At 40.4% G+C, this 21,797-nt stretch overlaps 1 protein-coding gene across 1 annotated transcript in view; it reads left to right on the top strand.

Moving 5' to 3' along the window:
• The window catches only part of SIM1 (SIM bHLH transcription factor 1), a 63,831-nt gene that overhangs the window by 12,207 nt on the left and 29,827 nt on the right, over positions 1–21,797 (top strand). Inside the window, exons 3-8 of the mRNA XM_047103191.1 lie at positions 874–963; positions 1,472–1,580; positions 1,725–1,810; positions 2,471–2,670; positions 2,867–2,973; positions 3,644–3,791. Of these exons, the coding sequence (XP_046959147.1) occupies positions 874–963; positions 1,472–1,580; positions 1,725–1,810; positions 2,471–2,670; positions 2,867–2,973; positions 3,644–3,791 (740 nt within the window). The remainder of the gene's footprint in view (positions 1–873; positions 964–1,471; positions 1,581–1,724; positions 1,811–2,470; positions 2,671–2,866; positions 2,974–3,643; positions 3,792–21,797) is intronic.

Consider the following 21,797-nt stretch of genomic DNA (forward strand, 5'->3'; position numbering starts at 1 on the left):
CCTCTGAGGCCTCTGATTCTCCTCCAGGCCTCTGGGCCCCCTCAGCACTGTCCACTCAGCTCTGCGGTCATTATATCTGTCTTTAGCCAGTCTCTGCCGCTGGACTTCCAGCAACTTGAGAGCAGGATCTGACTCATCCTTATGTCTCCACTGCCTGGACTGAAGCCTCATTCACAGAGATAAAGGGACAGTGAAAGTCTAAGATTTTCTTTCATGGAAAGCCTGTCAGTTTGATGCATCAGTGAAACACACACATCTACACACTATGGAACTACTCTGTGGACTTGCTACCCAGAAAATTTTCATTTCCTAACCCTGCCTCTCCCAGATTCTTTCTGGAGCTACTGGCCAGCTGCCTTCTGTCTAAAAACTTTTCAGACTACCAACACTTCCATATGGCTCAGTGCCCCTTTCCTAAACCCTGCAGGTACTCTTTCCATTATAGGATGCCACCACTATGGAGTCCTCCAAGACTGACTCAGGAAACTCTTCTTTCTTTCAGTGACCATCAGCCCAAGAACTTAACCTACCTCTTATAATGGGCTGTGATCCTCTGCCCCCTATGTTTGTGTGTGTATGCTACAGATATATGTCTGTATTGTCCATTTCAGTGGGTCATGAGTCTTGGAGGACAGTACCCTTGCCCACCACTTTCTCTGGGTGTCTCCCAGTGTGCTGCATGTCCCAGATGCTTACATATTTGGAATGAACAAAAGAGGGGCTCTTGTGGCATATTTCCTTTGCCCTATTTCCTGTCTGCTTCTCTCTACTCCATGTCTCTGTTCTTCTGGCTGAACATCTCTGACTTCTGCCCCCTACCCCAGTTTCTCCCCACAGAGGGCTCTCCATTCAACTCTGTTTCTATCTCCCCAGACCCTGGATGGCTTCATCTTTGTGGTGGCCCCAGATGGGAAGATCATGTACATCTCAGAGACAGCCTCAGTCCACCTGGGTCTTTCTCAGGTAGGTGAGTGGTCCACACCTCCAGCCTTCAATGCTTACAGCCAGAGCTGGAGGCCAGAGGTAAGGGGGTGGTGGTTCCCCAAAGCTTTTGTATGTGCATTTCTGGGACTGGAAAAATCTCAGCTGGCAGGTCTGCTTCTCTCTTTTCCTCTACTTCCCTTATCCTTTGGCTTCCACCCTGAGCCCAAACAATGCTGTCTTTTGGAGTCTACCATAAGTCAAACACCATGGATGGTAGTCACATACCAATGCCTGATGTTTTCACCAGAACATTGCCGGGAAACTACGACTGTTCCTACTACCATTATAATTACTATTATATTATTATTTCCTCTCATAGATGAGGAAACCTAGCTTAGACTGCAGTAAGTAGCCAGCAGCAGAACTGGAATTAATACTCAGGGCTGACTCTAAAGTTCTGGCTCCTGTCCTCACAGGCCTGTAGACAGCCTGGTCCAATCTTCCAGCCCCACAAGGGTTGGAGAAGGTGATACCCCCCTCTTTACAGGTAGAGCTGACTGGGAACAGCATTTATGAATACATCCACCCAGCCGACCACGACGAGATGACCGCGGTGCTTACAGCTCATCAACCCTACCACTCTCACTTCGTCCAGGGTAAGGCAGTTGCTCGCCTGCACTGCTTGGGTCCCTCGCTGCCACCGCCATTTGCTTCTCGCTTTTCCCCAATTAGCCAAGGTGGGACCTGGAGTCACACCAGCCGTCTCACATCCTTCGCCTCCCTCCTCCCCTCTCTCCCAGAATACGAGATCGAGCGCTCCTTCTTCCTCAGAATGAAGTGCGTCTTGGCCAAGAGGAACGCGGGCCTCACCTGCGGTGGCTACAAGGTGTGTGGCTGAGAGGGATGATCCTAGCAGCGTGTGGGGGAAAGTAGCAGAACCAGAGGAACTCGAGGGCGTGGGAGGGACATTTCTGAGTCCCTGACTGCCCCGAGGGCGTCCTCCGAAGGCATCAAAGCTCTGTCTGCCTGGGAGCATCTCAAGAGTTGTTGAACTTCCTGAACACTTGGGGACTACTAAGTTTTAAGACTTGGTTTCACTGTCTGGGATACTGCTGGGCTGCAGGGACTCTTAATCTGGGGCTCATAATGGACCTTAGGGCTGTGTAAAACGTCTGAAATGGTTGGTAATTTTGGCGGATTCTTAGAGTTTACTCACAGCATCAGATTCCAACCCCCAGAGGGGTTAAGAACCAGAGCTTTAGCTCCAATTCAGGTTCCAGGGCCCCATGGGCAATTTTGATGAGTTAATGATGGCAAGGCCCATGCCTCTGTATTTTTACAAGCTCCCAGGTGAGTTCAGTGTGGCAGGATAGACATTCCTTGAGACACTTTGGAACACCAATAACTTTGGACAACTCAGTGCAGGGGCGTGGTCGCATGGCGGTTTGTAGCTCAAGGGAGTCACAAAATGTTTCAATCGCTTACCCACCTTTTTGGGATGTTTCCTGGCGGTGGCTGAGTCTCACCCCTTCATCCTCCTCTGCAGGTCATTCACTGCAGCGGCTACCTGAAGATCCGCCAATACAGCTTGGACATGTCCCCCTTCGATGGCTGCTACCAGAACGTGGGCCTGGTGGCTGTGGGCCACTCGCTGCCTCCCAGTGCCGTCACGGAGATCAAGCTGCACAGCAACATGTTCATGTTCCGCGCCAGCCTGGACATGAAGCTCATCTTCCTGGACTCCAGGTGGGTGGTCAGGTGGGAAAGGATCACCCTAGCAGGAGGATGGCCCTGCTCGGTGACCGAGAGCTCTTCCTCGACCTTCTGAGCCCATTTTGCAGATGAGGTGAAGTGAGGGCGGGCACCCAGGCCTGAGAGGACCGTGTGGGGTGGGGGGCATCCCCGCATCCTGCGCTCATCCCTTGAGGATTGCTCTCCCCAGAGTGGCGGAGCTGACGGGGTACGAACCTCAGGACCTAATTGAGAAGACGTTGTACCACCACGTGCACGGCTGTGACACCTTCCACCTGCGCTGCGCCCACCACCTGCGTAAGGCGCCACTCTTCCCGGCACAGGACGTCCCCCGCGCGGCATGGGGAGGGGAAAGGGCGTGATTTACGTCCACAGTAAGCGGTCGGGGAGGAGCCCTGGTAGCCGGGTGGTGGTGGTAGGTGACGCCCTTCCCAGTGGCTGCTCCAACACTGAGCCCCACCTTGTTTCCTTAATATCCGCAGGGAGAGTTTCTGAGTTTCTGGGGAAATTCCCCCAGGAGGGGTTTTATGCTCCCCACCTCCCACCCTCTGCAAGCCTCACTGAACATGGGAACAACAACTGAGGCTAGGCCGGCCATTTGGCTCATATGCACAGACCTGCTTCAGCTTTTTTTTTTTTTTTTTTTTTTTTTTAGCTTAATTTCCAGAAACAGGGAATATGAGCCCCGGAGTTCAGCTGCCCAGACGGTACCTTCCTTAGAAAATTGAGCGGAGGAATCCAATTTTAAGTGTCCCCCACCCCTTTGCTAATCTCCAGGGGCTGGCGAACTCGATGCAAATTCAGGGGAGAGACAATCCATTTGGGAACCTACCGTTTGTCTCTCCCTCCTGCCTGGGGGCAGTCATTAGGGCCCACGGGGGACCTGCACTCCCACCGCCAGGGTTTGTGTTTGGGCGGGTCAGGAGCCGGCTCCTTCACCACCAGCTGCCTTCTGTCTTTCCATCAGTGCTGGTGAAGGGGCAGGTGACCACCAAGTACTACAGGTTCCTGGCAAAGCACGGTGGCTGGGTATGGGTGCAGAGCTATGCGACCATCGTCCACAACAGCCGCTCGTCCAGGCCACACTGTATCGTCAGCGTCAACTATGTCCTCACGTGAGTGCAAGTCTGGGACCTTCGCCCACGCTAGGCAACCCTGGTCTCCGAGAGGGCGCGGGCGGTGGGCACTGCTGGTTAGGCGAGGCTGGGGCCCCCTGGGATACCGCTTCTGCCCCCCCCCAGTGCACTCTGTGCTGGGAGACTGCAGCTTGAGCACTTTCATCTTTATGAAGAGGCTTCCCTCGTTACATTCTAGGAAAAGATTTAGGAGTTTTTCCACCCACAGTCTACATTTGCTTTCTGCTCACTCTTTTAACCTTTTAAGCGAACTCTGCATTAAATAAAACTTAATGTGGCAGAAAGAAAAGAGAGAGAGAGAGAGAAAGAGAGAGAAAGAGGAAAGGGTAGGACGTACGGAGCCATTTATGGTTAACAAAAAGGACATCTGTTTCACTTTTTCAAATCTGGGTTTGAAGTTCTTAATTTTAACCAGAGTCTCCAATCAAAGTTAAGAGTTCTGAGAGAGTGATTCTTACGCTGAACCACAAAGAGGGTTTAAGTGACCAGGAGGGTTTGACTGTAACCTCCAGAAAGCCAAGGGACCCGACCCAAGGCTGCAAGTCTTCGCCGGCGCCCAGGCCTCGCGCGTTGTGTGACCGCGTCGCGAGGGAGGAGCCGGCCTGGCAGTGTCACCTACAGCCGGCCGGGCGGCCGCAGCGGCCGCGTTTGAGCTTTACTTCTAGAAACAATAATCGTCAGTGGCCCTCGGTGTGGCACTGCAGGCTGATCACGTGGCCTGGTGTGCGGCTGGTGAAGAAAGCGCCTTCTGTATAATGTTTGAATTGCCGTGGTTTGAAGCCTTTATGAAGAACTCTTTTGTGTGCACGGTTGCCTTTTTTTTTTTTTTTTTTTTTTTTGGTAGTCGCTGAAATTCTTGTGATTTTAGGGGACCTCAGGGGTTATTTACTTTGGAAGCATTGACACGCCCGACACTTAGTAGAAATGCTATTTTCACATTAGGAAATTGGTTAAGGGGGTACTATTTGGAATCAGACTATCCTACAGGCCATGAGGACTAGATTCATTCCACGTTGTTTTAAATTGCCAAATTAAAAATGTAGTGCTTGAAAATATTATGCTTGGCAATAAGACTATTTACTCTGTGCCCTGTTTAATAAGAAAATTTAATTCAATAGACTTGGAAAAATGAATTGGGTTTAGATGAGGATTCAATATTCAAGAATAATAGCTGGTTATTAAGAAGAATCTTTTTTATTCCTTTCATTCAATAAATGGTATTAAAATAAACACTATTAGGTTTTTGTAATAGCAAGAAAGCTGTGGATTTTAATACAGAGCAGAAAAGATACAAGTATTTTGGGTATCATGAAACAAAACCATCTATTTTATGAATGCAGTTTTTTGTATTATTAAAATAAACGTAAGAGAAAATGGCAAAACATAATTCATAAAATAAGCCATTCTGTGGAGCAGAAGTATTAAAGAGTGAAAAATTATGTCTGCTTACCATGGAGAGGAAACGGACATTCTTTAAGAAGGCGCTTTGTATGTCTGAGACATCACAGGCATTATACATACACTCTGTTCTCTGGTGGGTGCCTGTGGTTAGTAATCATTTTTTATCAAACAGCAGGGTATATAGTCACACAGACCCATACAAATGATCAGAATGCAAGTTAGACCTCCCAATGGGTAAGCTTAATTTATGTTTGGAGTCATTTTGGAATATTCTGTTTTGTTTTCCGGTGGATAAGTGTACTTTTCTTCTGCTGTTGGCCATGTCCTTCTTCACTTCACACACTTCTTTAGAGCTGCAGGATTAGGCTACCAACTTTACATAAGATTAAAAAGATGTAATGAGGATAAGTGATTTACAGAAGGAAAAATAGCATGGCTCATATTTTTCTAAATGTTTTATACCTCTGAATGAAAATAGAAATAAACAAACAGAAGCACACAAGACAAAAAGCTGAAATTGATTACCCTTTTATGAGTCTCAACTCCAATTCTTTGTATAAAAATTCTTAGGACGATTTTTATAGCTGCAAATGTGGAAACTGCCTTAGATGAAATGCCATCAAGTGGCTCTGTGTGTGTTGACAGGATTTTCATAATGAACAGGTTGCAGTTTGTTTGATGTGTATATCACACATCTGGCTGGAAGTTACTAATTTACATTGTCTTAGCAAATTAAATAGATGGCTATTGATTCTCTATGGTAGCAGTGAACTACCACATACATTTGTTTTCAAGGCTAGTTCTCTATGAAGCCTGAGAATGATAAGTGAGTTCTTTCCAAATATGCCACCTCAAACAATGTACTTAAAACCACAAGCCCCCCAAATAATTTGACAGGCCAGATGTTTTCCAAATTTAGACATTTTAATAGCATACATTTTGAAAAGATTTTCATATCATGGAAGCAGAGAGAATTTTAAATAAGCGTTGGTTAAATGAAGGTATATTGATGGAAGCTACATTAGTAAGAATCATTTTTCAAATTTCCTGATGATAAATTTATTGTTGAAGTTAAAATATGCCTAGAAATACTGGTCATCATTTTCTGACAAAAGCGATGATGAATATAAATCTTCGGTAACCTTGTTCTAATAAGCACCTACAACTGCAAATATAAGGATTTAGAGGCGGGTGATTCTTTTACCAGCCTTTGTATGACCATCATACAAAATGTTGGCATTCTGAAAAATCTAGAGAGGAGAAGAAGAGGCTATGATTAAATTTTCGAAATTCTCTTACCTTTTCTCTGGGTGCTTGAGGTTCCCAAAGCTTATATAGCTTTTCATGAAAACTCAAAAATATAAAAACAAAACCCAAACAAACAAAAAAACTCCTTTCAAACCAAGACTAACCAGTTCATGATTTTCTGTAAGACATAACCTGTTAGCTTTACGTTCCACATTAAAAAAAAAAAACAAAACATTCTTACAAATCTTGAGTGCCCACAGGCTTCGAAATATTTGTTAAGTATGACAGGCCCTGCTCCCTGATTATTTTCAGGAGTATAGCTGGATGGAGGTAGTGTCTGGTAACAGTGAATGTTGGGGGAAATTCCAGAAAAGTATGGACAGTACAAGGAATACTGTGTAAAAACTGAGTAATTGTCTTGAAATCATATTCTCTTGAGTTTGTTTAACTAGTAGTATTAATTATTCATAGCCAGTTCAGATGGAAAACATTAGTACTTAACGTGAGGAAAATTGAAAATGTGGAACACCCAATAAACTACGAAAAGTAATTTCTAGAAAAGAGTCTTGATTCTTTTTATGTTTTTAAACTTAGTATGTTATATAAATAAAACTTATAAAATCTACTTTTAAGGGTAAACCAATGAAGTATAAACATCTCATTTTAAAATATTTAAAAACATTAATTTTTCAAATATATAGAAGGCTGAAAGAATACTACAATGAATATCCGTGTACACATCATCTATAATAGAAGCCATATTTGTTTAGTCTCTTTCTGCCTACATGTATGTGTATTTGCATGTGCATGTTTTTCTCCACTGAATTATTTCAGAGTAAGCTACAGACATCATCATACTTCACCCTAAATAACATTCTCCTATGTAGCCACTGCATATTTATGATGGCACATTTAAAGGGTTCAAAATTATTGTGTGTAGAAGGTTGCAAAAGTATACATGAGATCTAGTTTACTGATACCATTAAAAACAATCTGTCACCGACATTCATCAAGAGCTCACTGATATATGACCTTAGTTAGGTTGACTGATAGATGATATTTGTGAGGGGACTTCTGTGGGATGTAGTTGTAAAAGTTAGCGTATTTTAACCTAGACTTCTAATGAGAATTGTAAGCCAATAAAATTCTGTTATTTTTTTCTGGAAAGTAAAAGATCTTGAGAGTGATTTGGTAACTTTGGAATCAGACAGATTTAATATCTTCAACCATTTTTTTGTTAGTAAAGATGGCTTCTCTGCTTCTTTCCCAAGTTTAGGATGGAACATTCTTTTGGTGCAAAATCTCACATGCTGTTTGAGAGTGATTCACTGAACACATAGAAGGGATTCTCTACATTAAAATTTCTATGTCTGTGTTACAAAGAGCAGAACAAAAAAGAGACAATTTACATTAGTGGTTTATGTAACACTTACTATCTACCAAATAATCCTTTGAATTTGAAAGTTTGGGCCAAATGCCAAAGGAGACATACTTCCTTCGTGTGAAAGAAAATAAAGGGGTCTTTGTATTATAATTATTGCAGGTCCTATAATTTTTGTTTTTCTTTGTATGAAACCATTGTATTTCCCACAATTAAAAAGAGTTTTTAAGTCTTAACATATTCTATGAGTGTAAAGTCAGATGTACCCTTATCACATAGCAGCAAACATTAAAATACGCTCATATTAGCATGCTCTTTCAAGTATATTAATAGTGCTGAGTTAATTTGACATTTAAATTTAAAAGTATTTTTTTATTAATTTAAAGCCCCAGTGATATTATTGTTAGTACTACCAGGAAATTTTAGAAAATGCTTTTTAAAAACTTGACCAATTATATGTGTAGTTATAAAAATAGGTTTTATTTTTCTGGTTAGCAAAAGCATTCTTTCATATTATAAATAATGTCAAATGAAGTGCCTTTTGACTTAGCAAGCTATGGCAAAATATAAAATGATTTTATTCTCATGCCTTGGATCTGTGTAACACTTGTTGCATAGATTTAATTTTTTGATCATTAAAAATAATAATCATGCGCTAATGTATACCCGTAAATTAGATTTGATCCTTAATTGTGTTTAATCTTTATTATAATAATATTGAACGTTGAAGCCCCAATTGTCCTTTTCAAGTGATTTTTTAAGTAACTGAATCATTATAGAGATGAATTGAAGACACATTTGTATGAATGGTAATTTATAACAACTGAAACTATTAATAGTAATTAATAGTGATTTTACAACTACCAAAACACTTTATTAAAAGAAAGATCTGGGGTATTTAGTCTGTTTTGTAGTGTATAGTAATACTAGTACTCGCTTATGTAACACATATAAAAGGATTTCATATCCTTTTTACTTATTGTAATTTTTTAATCAAGATATTCTGTATTTAGTTTTGAATTCATTGTTTATGTTCAAATTTTGTTTTACTATTACAAATGCTAAATACAGCATCATTACAAATGCTAAATATTTTTTTCAAAGTGCTGTCACTTTCATTACATAGTTTGCTCCTTTGACAGCTCTGTACAGGGTTCGGGCAGGGATTTTCCAGGTGAGGAAACTGACATCAGATATGCTAAGTAAGTGGGGAAGCCAGGATTAAAGCCTGGGATCTTGACTCCTACTGTATCCTAGGTTCCTCTGTATTGGGGTGGGAGTCAGGGAAAGAGGGATGGATATAAATGGGTAAGGCCTGTAGTGTTCAGCCCACCCAACTTCTGGATAGGCTTTCGTCTGGTCTCATTATGGAAGATTAAAAAGCTGCCTCTGTGTTGCTGCTTCACAAATATCTTCACAAAACAGATATTGACCATTTGGTGGTTTAAAACTAGCAACGCTGCCTTCTCAAGAACATTCAATTAAGAATATATCTTTTTTTTTTCTTAAGTCTCACTAAGAACATTTTCATTTTGTAAGAAAAAATGTGGCCTGCAAACATTTTAGTTTTCCCTGAGTTGCTTACCTTTAGATTACATAGATACATTATTGCTATTACTAATTATTTCATTTCTGCAACAAGATTTAATATTTTATGTTTTTGTTGAACAAATGTGTTAAAACAAATTTCTGCTCTCATTGTGTACCCTACAATGGGTTGGCAAGCTAGGTCATCCTTTTTATCAGCTGGGACACAAATTACCTCTCATGGCAGTGGGCTATTTCCTAGATGGTATTCTGTGTTTGAGGGACAATGGCAGGAAAGGTTGTCCACTGGGGATTCTGTTGGTGGGGGATGCTAGGGATGAAGGGCCTCCCAGCATGCTCTGGTCAGGTGTGTCATCCTCTGGCCCTTTGACAATCCTGCTACCTGGCTGCTTCCATCTCCCCAGGGCTCTCTGGCCTCCACACCTTTCTTTGTTGTTGTGCTGAGGGCAACTGAGTCACAGAACCTCTTTTTAAAAATGTTCTTAGGTGGAGACCACATGGTATGTGCTCAGTGATGATCCTGACCACTCTTCTTTGGCTGTTGCGAGGGAAAGAGTTCGGATCTTTGAGTCATTTCATAGAAAAACGTGATCATTACCTCATTGGAGGTGGGGATATACATGTTACTGTGAATGGACAAATTCAAATGAAGCTTTACCTGAACTTCAGAAAAATATGTTTTCATCTTCTGACTTCATCTATTTGCATTGTGAGCACTGCTAGGTTTGGGTCAAGGTGTGGATATGTGTGTGGATGGGGAGGATTATGCATATCTTGATAATTTAGTAAAAGGCTGCACTTATCCAGGGCTTCCCTCTCTGTTCTCTGTTCCCACTGGCTTGTGACATCTCTCCAGATGAGCAGGTAGTGATAGAAATTTCATCTGGGTTGAAGGGCTGTGTCTGTGCCTAAGCTGTCAGGCAAAAAGGATTGGTTGGAGTTTAGGTGACACCTGGAAATGCCCGAGTACCTGTCAGTAGAGGAATTTCACATTCTGTCTTGTCTGAAGGAGTTACTTCCCCAGTTCCTTTCCCCTGCCTCAGGCCTTCTGAGGTCCAGGGAGCTGGAAAGGGTGAGAAAGGTGATCTATGGTGATGGCAGGGCTAAGGGGGATGAGAAGGGGACTTACTTTTATAGGCCCTGGCTGAGTCTGGGCCATCTGTGTACCATCTGTGACTTTTACTCTGAGAGGCTATATTGAAGTAGGATTGTGATTTTGTTTTTATGAAAACCCACAGTATCATTTGAAGCAACCTGAAGGGGCAAGGTATGGGCTTTGGCGTTAGAGAACTCTGGGTTTGAATATGTTTTACTGCATAATAGCTATGGGATTTTGAGCATAGCTGTATTCCTGTGAGCCTCTGTTTTCCCATCTGTGCAATCAGGATATTTGAACCCACCTTTTAAGGACTGAGGAGGATTATATGAGATAATGTATATATAGCACAGAGTGCGGCAGACAGCAGATACTCAAAATAACTGTTGTTATTAGCTCTTGATAATTATGTGATGTCACCCGAAATACTTTGAAAAGAGAGGAGTGGTTCCATTTTTAACTTGAATTGCTAAATCTTCAAATCCACAAATTTAAGTATTTACCTTCTCCCCCCTCCAGTCCCACACATTTCTCCAAGCATTGTGCTTTCTGTGGGTGGCTGTTTCTATAGTTTGGTTAAGTCGCCCTGTTTTTCACTGCTCTCACTGTGTACCCTACAGATAGCTGTGCTTTGTGCTTGGAGGAAGGGAAGCCAATACTTACTGAGTACCTTATTTGTCCCAGGCAAAATGGAAGGTGCTGTACATGGTGCTTTACAGGGAAAAAGGAAGTTCTAAGAAACCAAGCTTTTATCCAATTTCTAAAGTTAATTTAGTTGGAACCAGTGTTTTGTCAACTTTCCCAATGTCAGTAATTATAACTTAAAGTGAATAAAACATGCAACACTGACATTTTTGATGGTGTGCAGTCTATTCCCCTTTACTCTGTGTGCACTAGGTGTGGCTGAATCAACAGTGTTTCAGAGAGTATGGCAAACGGCAGTTATTTATTGCATGAATACATGAAGCAGAGGTCTTGGCATCTCTCGAGTAGTTTACAATTTAGTTGGAACTAAATATTTAAGAACTCAGATTAGCTCAGTTCAAACTGATATGGTGCACTTGGGCTATTTGTTGAGAGCACAGAATTCAAAGAGGCTTGAATGGTGGAGCTACTAGGGAAGGGGGAGAATTTAAGGGTTGGAAGCAGAAGTAAGGTCTTTTGAGATGGAACCGTGACATATACTCATTTGTCTCGTTGTTTTCTTCATGAGAAAATAACATAACACAATTAGTTTCCTCTTCAAATTAGATTCAGCAGTGCTTGTCTCACTGTTCTCATATGAGCTGGGTTTTCTTTCCTTCTTTTACCTTTATGCCCTGAACTTTTTTGTTGGAACTGAATGTGTTTCATCATGATTGGAAACTATTTTCTCTAAGCCTCTTACCTTTCTCAGGTTAGTACTGGTATATATTTTGAACATGTTCACCTAGCCTTAGTTTTATATATATATATATATATATATATATATATATATATATATGTTTATACATATGACTATATATGTTTATATATATTTATATATACATACACACATGTATACATATATAATATATACATATACACATATATTACATATATGTACACATAACATATACATATATGTACATATAATATATACATATATAATATATACATGTACATATACACATATATTAGCATCTAAGCATAGAACACAGTTTTTAAAGTTTTGAGGATGTCAGTATTCTGAATGGAATGTAGAATGTTATTGAAATGAATACACAGTGTTGCCACATGTATAATGGTTGTATTTCAAAATGGTTTTTAGAAAGCAAATTTAAGGTACACACAAGGAACATCAGCAGATTGGAGGAGATGGGGGTGCAAAGAACCTGGCTCTTAGGTTCTAGGTTTGCAGGGCCAGAAGTCCTCCTCAGTGCTGTGTTTGATATCATTATCCTACTGCTCTTAGAATATGATGCAGTCTAATCCCTAGACTTTTTAGCTAGATGTTTCAAACCCTGATAACCAGAGGAATGCATTACAAGGTACTTGTAAAATGAGATATGAAATGAAATATCACTACTTTATTATGCATCATAGCATATTAGTTAAGAACTTGGGCTATGGGTATATTGCCTATTCAGATTCCTGGGCTGCTACTGGCTATCTCTGTGGCTATGGATAAATTGCTTAACTTTGTTGCCTCACTGTTTTTTAATCTGTAAAATATGTAATGTGTAATAATAATATCTATTTCATAGAGTTGTTGTAAGCATTAAATGAGATAGATTCTTGGCCCTGTGCCTGACACAAAGTAACACCAAGTAAACGTGAATTATTAGGGTGAAATTATTGCAGTGAAATTAGATAAAATAATTTCTTATTTAATTTCCAATAAACACAAAATAAATGTCTGTGAGGCTGAAGGAGGGAAAGCATGAGTCTTAGTAAGGCAGAGGGATGCCCAAGAATGAGAAATCAGCAATCATTCTGGTACATCTGGAAAGGATTGTTAGATCCTACTTCCAATGATTAGGACTAGTAGGCCTTGAGGCAGTCATAAATGTTTTCTTGAGCACCTATTAGGTGTCAGGCACTGTGCCAGGTTCTGGGGATATCAGAATGAATGAGACAGCGTCTGCAGGAAAAGGAAATAAGCGCAAGGACAACCTCTACCCCAGCTTGACCTCCCTATGGGCTTGCTGATGACAGGTTCCTTCCTGGAGGGGAGTGTTTCCATTCACAACTAGAAAGAAGCAGGCCCAGAGTGCCTTGGCACTGTTCAGGTCAACCCTGGGGAAAAAGCTTGCAGGTGTGCTCAGATTCCCTGTGGTTAGATGGTGGGGAGGGAGTGGAGACAGTAAGAGGAGCAGAGCTGCTGGGGAGGGCTGTGCGAGCATGTGTGTGTGTGTGTGTGTTGTGTGTGTGTGTGTGTGTGTGTGTGTGTGTGTGTGTGTGTGTCTGGGGGGGGGGGCGTGAGGGGGATCCAGACTGGCAGCAGAGAAACTGGCTGCAGGCCAAGGAGTCCATCTTAACTCTTACAAAATCGCTGTTTCCCTGGGTGGAGCCTCTGCATCTCATTAGGTCAGCCAGAGAGAGCAGCTGTGTGTGCCAAGGTGATTTTTGTCCTGTTGGAATGATATTGAGCTGCGTTTTGCTCTGCTTTGAATGGAGTTTTTTTGTGGGTTGACTTCTAATAGGATTTGGAATCTTAGTTTTAAATGGAAGAATCACACTAGAGTCAAATAGTCTTTGTACATTTATTCTCTTTAAAAAAATGTTTCTAGTGATTTTTAGGTTTTTGTAATATTTTAAACTTTTCTCTTGTAAAGGGTAATCTCACGGCGTTGTTGCCCTGCCCTGGAGAGACGGGGAGGTGACTGTCAGCTGCAAGTGAAGGGGGGGTGGTGGGAAGGTGCTCTGTTTGCTGCCATATTTAGAAAGGTCAGGGAGTAAGATTCACTCACATTTGAGAGACTGCTATTTTGTGCCAGAGGCTCCGAGAAGCCAAGTCATTTAGCCAATATAACACAGCTAATGAGTAGTCATGCCAAACCAGAGACAGGACTCCCGAGCCCACCTGATTTCCTCTTTGGCCTGCTGTCTGTAAGTTGGTAACATTGTACTAGGGTGAGTCGTATGTAATTGCCATTTCTGTGCATTAAAGCTGTTCGATAGTGATGATTTCCTGTGATTCCACCTAATATTTGGGAAGTAATGGGACATTTTGAAGAGATTTTGCAACAGTCTATGGATAGTTTACTACAAGACTTCAATATGGGGTCTCCACAAAGTGACCCAATTGCTTCACAGTTTGGGTGTGCTCAGAACCCAGTCAGCTGCCATGCAACATGCTTAACCCCTTGGGCCCAACACCATGTCCCCCTCACCAGTTTCAGCATCAACAGTTATGATATTTTCACAAAACAGCAATCCGTAAGTATTACCCATGGAACACTATTTTATTTGGAACGTCTAATATATTACCAGGATTCAAATGGACATTGCTGTCTTTACTGGAAGGGTATTTCTCCTTTGATTGATTGCTAAATGGCTAGAGCTTGTGAAAGGATCTCTCTCTCTCTCTCTCTCTCTCTCACTCTCTCTCTTTTTCCTGAGGATTTCTTGTTCAAACAGAATTTGTTGTATCCACATCAGTAAAGCCGTGCTAACATGGGCTGCTGGCCAGATCGTGGAAATAGCCTCATTATATTGAACTGGATGTCATAATGGTACCCATTAAGGTGGGATTCTCTCTATGTTTGTACTTTTAAACCCAAGTCCCTTGCCACTTTTTTACATCTCTCTCAGAATAGCAACATTCTCTGGTAATGCAATCTGAGAATGTGCTCTCTCTTGCCTCCTCCCACTGAGAACCATTACGAAAATAGAATCCCTGGTTCCGAGCATTTTTAGGGGTTATGGCTTGCTGCTGCTCCTCAGTCATTCATTTTACTCTTTGCACTTGTGATGACTATAATGTGTTCTGGTGGCTGAAGGTAAGAACCCATGAGATGTACTTCTTTCAACACTACCATTAATTGACATTGGTGTCCAAATATACGATGGGAAAAGAGCAGCTTTCCCCCCCCCCAAAAACTAACCAAATGCAACACAGGGTTTTTCATTTTAATTTTTATAAGCTGTTAAGAGACTAATAGTGTTGAAAGTCATAGCATTTCTATTAGCTGTTGAAATCTTACCATAGACCTGGCAAAGTGAAGCATGTGTTGTACTGGATTTGGGTAATGGAATCCTGCAGGGTCCCAGCTCAGGAATGCTGGAAGGATGAAGCCCACAAAGCAGAGGGCAGAGTGCATGTCCGTTTCATTCCTCCAATTGGAATAGTTAAAGAAATAACAAAATGCAGGGTAGCATTTTATTGTGAGGGATAATTGAAAATCGGGGGGGGGGAGTATTTAGATACGCTACATGGTGTTTTACATTATAATCTCTTTTCTATTTGTGTCTCTTCCCAATGGACTCAATAGGACCTCCATTATAAACAAATCTCTATCATTAGAATGAGCTTAATTTCTGTTGCTATACTTAAGAGGATAGTAAGAGATGTTGTAGAGTGTAGTCCTCTCTTCAGCAAATGGGATGGTTTTTGCATTCACCCAGAGAGTATTTCCCCAGTGCCTACTGGGTGCCAGGGTCTATAGGAGGGTTAATGGTGTTACCAAGACAGACAAGGTCCCTACTCTCATGGAGGGTAAATTTTAGTGCGAGGAAATAGACATTACTTATAAACAAATAAATATGTCATACAATGTCAGGAACTGAAAGGAAGAAATCAAGCAGGACAAAGAGATGGGAGTGGTCAGGGAGGGCCTCTCTGAAGTCTCTTGAATGAAGGGAGGGAGGCAGCCATGCTGAGACCTACAAGAAGAGCATTCTCAGCAGTGGGGAGCAAATGCAAAAGCCCCGAGGTAGAAACCAGCTTGGTAAGTAAGTTGATGAACAAGAAGGTCACTGTCACTGCAGCAGAGAGAAGGGGTGAGGGAGAGCACAAGAAGCTGATGCTAGAATAGGCAGGGTCAGACCATGCTGGGTCTTGAAGGCTTTGGGAAGTCACTGGAGTTTTGAGCAGAGGCATGGCATGAACTGCTTTAAGCTATGAAATGGTCATCTGGATGGGGTGGAAAATAGGCTTTGGGAAGGGTAGAGGGTAGAGGCAGGGAGACCAGTTAGAAAATGATTACAATAGCCTAGGTGAGGGAAGATGATGGCTTAAAGACAGAGGTAGGGATGAAGGGTCAGATTCAGGATGTGTTGAGGGTAGACAGCTGGAGTTTGCAGATGGATTGGATATGAGCTGTGAAAAAATGAGGAGTCAAGGACAGCATCTGAGTTTTTAGCCTGAGTAATTTGGGTGAATGGTGGGAAGGAGCAGATTCATAGGCAGGAGCAACAATCAAGGGTTGTGTGTGGGGATACTTAGTTTGAGATGCCTGTCATTCATTTGAGTGGAAATGTCAGGCAGGTAATTAAATCTGGGTGTCATGGAGTGGGGAGGTCTGGGCTGGAGATTGGGGGTCATCAGTATGGAATTTAAAGCCAGCAGAGTGCATGAGATCCCTTGAGAGTGAGCAATAACTGAGATGCAGCCTGTAGACTAAGCCCTGTAGCTCTCCAGTGTTATGGGATCTGCAGGAACAGGCAGTGTCCCCAAAGAGGCTGAAAGGAAGTGAACAGGGATCAGCATGCGAGTAGTTTGGTGAGATATGCAGTAAGGCTGTACCCTGGGGAAAGTGTGAAGTTTGTCTTTGGAACATCCCCTCCCTTTTCAATGGCAATCCATCTTGTCTATGGTACCCTTTCACCTGATATCTTTAGTTTTTCTTATCCAGAATAACAACTGCTCTGGTTTTCAAAGTATGGCCCCTTGACTGGCAGCATCAGCAACCCCCAGGAGCTTGTTAAAAATGCAAATTGTGGTCTGTACCCTAGAATTACAAATGAGAACTTCTAAGGGGTGGGGCCCAGCAAGCTGCATTTTAACAAACTCTTCAGGGGTTTCTGAGACACGTTGAAGTTTGAGAACCATGGCTCTAGAGAAAGGAGCTGAAAAAACTGAATCAATGAAAAATAAGGATGAGGCTTACTCCGTTAACCTTTTCTGAGCCATCTGTCTAAAGCCTAAGAAATAAATATCTAACAGTAGATTTTAAGCATAAACCAGTAGACCATTCTTGAGACATCTTTGTGGGGACCAAGGAAACCTCTCAAGCCACAAGTCATAAATTCAGGCAGATGCCTATTGTATCTTTGGTAATGAACTCTACTGATAACTATATATTCTGTGTAGTATTATACAAGCTCTCTGACTCCAAATATGAAGGCAATGAAAATTTTGGCATTTTGGTGGGCAATCCAAAATCTCTAATGATAAATCACAACTTATTTTAAAATGTTTAAAGTTGTTGAAACACAACTTATCTACCAGACAATTTTAAATAATGCCTCAATAGCAAAACTAATAATAATAATAATAATAATAATAATAGCAGAATGTCTGTTGAATTGTGAATTTTTATTCATAAAATACATCTCAAATTTATTTTAGCCATTTAAATAATGGAGTTTAATGTATATTTAGTCAAGCATTACAGTAGTAAGGGCTTAGGGAGATTAGAAATAAATGAATCCAATTAAAGAACACGTCTGTGAGATTTGATATGTCATAGGTATGAATGAACTGTTTGCACAGTAACTGTAAAGAAACCGTTAATGATTAACTATCTAGAAGAGGTTTAATCAAGAATAAATGCTATAGGACATATTTTAAAATATTTAAGTTAAACAAATGGAGATTTGTGCCTTTGAAAACATCGTGCCATGCCATCATTTTTGCTGTGTTTTTTCCTACAGAGTTCAAAGCCTGAGGTTCTACTTTTCTATTATCTGCAGGAATGCCAGTGCCTTTGTGTTGTGTAGAAAAGGGCAGAGCTCTCAAAGGTGCCATGAGGTGTGGCCTTGCAGGGTCTCCCCACTGTATGTGGGAGAGGTTTGGGGACACTTTGGTCTTGAGTACAGAATGCAAATTTCCCAGTGTTGTGGGGAGATTATTTCTTTGTGATGACAAGTATTTTTTCTGTTCCAGGAGTTTGTAAGCAGTTGAGAATAGGAGGTGTGTTCTTCTTACCTTCTCTGCCAGTGGCTAGTTTTAGGGTTTAGGAATCAGTTTTGTATGGGTCTAAAGAACTGAGTGAGAAAGCTATTCCTGTGAAAACAGAACCTTAACCAAATATAAGGTGTTAGATAATGGGTTCCCCCATCACTTATCTACCTTAGGTATTTAAAGAATTCTAAGGGGAACATATATTTGAAAAACAGCAGTTTAATAAAATGACAGTGAAGATTAGGGGGATGGACACAGAGGGTGGGGAGGTGAGAAGGAAAAGAGAGGCCAGAATAGCATGTATGAATTTTATTTTCTATTTGCCTCTTTTTCCCCCCCTAGAAGTGCATTGAATTAGCAGTCTTGACTGTGGAAAAGGAGACTGGCATTTTAAAAATTTATGCCTTTGGTGAAAGAGGCAGCACATTCTGCATTGATTTGTTCAGATCTAACTTTTAAAGACCGACACCTCCCTAACCACCCCCCACCCCACCAACCTCAAGAAAATAAGAAACAAAAAAGCTATAAGATCAGTAGCATTTGGAACCTAGATCTGTGGGATTTACAAATACACCTAAAATTTAGTAGCTATAGATATAGAATGAATTTTGGAGCATAAGAAATTAAGTTTTTCAGAACAAAAGATGTAGTCCCGAAAGTAGGGTTACTCCATTTAAACAGTGACAAATATGTCATCTATAACTCGCAGGAAACTAAGCCGTTGTTAGAAACTACATGGCAAGACTCTTTTTTTTTCAATTGTAAGTAATAATTTAAGTTATATTATTCAAAGAAGGAAACAAAGTCATATAGTTCACATGAAAGCCTTCAGAGACAGATAATTCTGTAAGGTAGGAAGGGTGGAAAATAGATTAGAAAGTAAGTGAAATATATAGGCACCAAGAGAGCATATGGACATTTGGACATTTAAAAATTATAAATGGTGTTCATGAGAAGTTGAACCTATGGGAAAAGAAGTTTAGTGGTGTTCTCTCTTCTGTAATTTAATAATATTCATAGAGAAGACACCCTGAAAACACAAGGCAGAGAAACTGGGAGCCATTTCAGTTGGAGGTGAGAATACCTGAATTTTGCTCCAATTAGAGTTTCTTTTTCAAGAAATATTTTTCTGATTATAAAAGTCATACATGTTTATTATAGAAAAAAAATTAACAATATACAGAGGTATAAAGAGAAGATAAAGAACATGTTTAATCTATTTTCCAGATATTCACTATTGACATTTTAATTTTTTGCCTCCCACTACATGTATATGCATATACAGTACATATTAATTTAAAGAGATAATTTTTCATTTTATCAATAGTGTTTTTCACATCACTAGAGTAAAAAAAGTTAATGATTACCTAATATTTTATCACATGGGTACGCCATAATTAAGTAATGGTTCTATTGTTGGTTTTTATTTGCTTACTTACAATTAAATGTAAGAAATTATGCTAAGTACCCTTGTGTATAGACTTTGGATACTTATCTCTGATTATTTTCATTAGATCTATTCCTAGAAGTGGAATTACTGGATTTAAGGAATGAACATTCTTAAGACTCTTGATAAACACTGCTAGTTTACTCTCTTATCATTGGTATGTAAGAATGCCCATTTATTTCAACTTGTCTTCATTGAGATTTTTTTGTCATTAAAATAAAATCTTCGTTGATTTGAAAGACAAAAGTGACAAAAAGAATCTGATAGAAACCTTAATTCGTGTAGGTTATTACTAGTGAGGCTAAACCTTTAAAAATTGTTTCTCAGCAATTTGTGCATTGTTTACATCCTTTTTATATTTTTCTATTTCAGAGATACTGTATTTATTATCGCTTTGTAGAAGTTCTTTCTCTGGGGGTTTAAAGCACTATTCCTCCTCGCTCTTTCAATACAGTTGCAACAGTTTCAAATAAATGGTTGAGGATAAAATTAATTTAGTATTCCAGTTTGTTTAAGAATCACATATGCCATGCCTGAATTGTAACTTTACAAAAAATAAGTGCATTTTATTAATATACATAACACTAAAACAATAACATATTAATATAACACTAAAACAATAACATGATTTGTTTCTTTAATTTAGGATCTCACAGAATATCAGAATGATCATTATTAATTATAATCTGGGAATTTAAGAATCCCTCCCATAAACTTGCTTACTTAGTAGGTATTTTTTTCTTATTTATGTAGAGAGGTTTGCTAGTTTTTTGAATTTTTGGTCATTTGTATTTGAGATGAATAAAAATTTATTGCAGTGAGAATTATTTTGTTAATCACTTGCAAGTGAGAATCTATTCTCTATAAGATATGGTGCTAGACAGTAAGTAGAGACTATCAAAAGAGAAGGTATTAAGGAGATTGTTGTCAAATACACCATTCACACTGTGTGACAGGAACTTAGGTGTGTTACATGAATGTTAGAGGCAGTGGACAGTGTAGGAACTGAGAGGAGGGAGCAGGAAATCACTGTGGCCTGTGTGGGTAAAGAAGCAAAGTCAGATGCATGTTGTGGCAGGTCTGGACTTAGCTATATTTCAACATGTGTCATGGGTTTGTAGACAGGTATTTCACAATCCCTATCGTGCAGATGGTTGACTTTGCTGCATCTTACCAAAATATTAGTTTTTTACTGTATTGTTTTTTTTTTGTTGTTTGGTTATTGTTTGCCTATTGTTTTTGGTTGTTTACCTATTGTTTAGACCTTCGTCTTTGCTTCTTGAAATCACAATGTGATGGTAAACTTTGTGCCTAAGCCATCCCTTACCCTTGTGGTGCCATCCACTCCATAGCATGTTGGATGAGACCTACAAAATAGAGGAGAAAGATATTTCTAGGCAGAGGCAATGTTTATGTAAAACCAAAGACTTTTTGGGAACTACTAAAGTCACCAAAGCAAATGGAGAAAACCACAAGGAGCAAACACAAATCCACTTATTAGTATGAGACTATTATATTTCCAAGGGTGCCTTAGCCTAATTTCCCAGCAGATGTCTTAGTTTGTGAGCCTCTCACAGTATGGAATCCTCCTTATCAGCTATCTCTGCTGGGCTCCATGGGAGCCTGAAAATGAAACATAAACTAGGTCTCTCTGCTGCAGAGGTTTACCTAGTGGCCTGGTGGTAACTCTGCCAGAATATAAAGAAGGTCATGCACTTCGTGTGACAGTGATTCTAGAATCCAATTAAAAAGTTTAGTATAAGACGCAGTCGTTCCTACTTAATCCGATCACAGTTTAATGCAATCCTCTGCTTATTGCAGTCAGCGCCTTTGGAGCCAAATCAATTGCATGTCTTTGTTTCCACGTTTTCCTTGGTAATTTGATCACCTACAGCTGTTTTTTTTTTTTTTTTTTAAGCTCAATTGGGAAATCTGGCAATATCTTTTAAGAATTGCCACATAACATAAAACCAATAGAGAAACTTCAGAATGACCAGTTTAAAAAACTGACATGACAGAAGCAAAACTTCAGTTGTCTAAAATAGAAGTGCAATAGGATATGGCAGAGTCGAAGAAGAAAAGTTCTTGCAGAGAATCTTGACTCAACATCAAGTGATAAAATACTGTTGATTGTTTAACTGTATAATTATTCCAACTCACCTGAAGGTTGTATGTATGGTTGTGCTGCTGTTGGCATCATGAGGACACCAGTCTTCCAGTCAAAATGATAGAAATCATATTAATGCATTTCTCTGAAGCTAAAAGCACCTGTTAGT

Source organism: Lynx rufus, unplaced genomic scaffold, assembly GCF_022079265.1.
Source record: "Lynx rufus isolate CCGP_SWC_20201006 ecotype Redwood Valley unplaced genomic scaffold, mLynRuf1.p SCAF_6, whole genome shotgun sequence".
Lineage (NCBI taxonomy): Eukaryota > Metazoa > Chordata > Mammalia > Carnivora > Felidae > Lynx > Lynx rufus.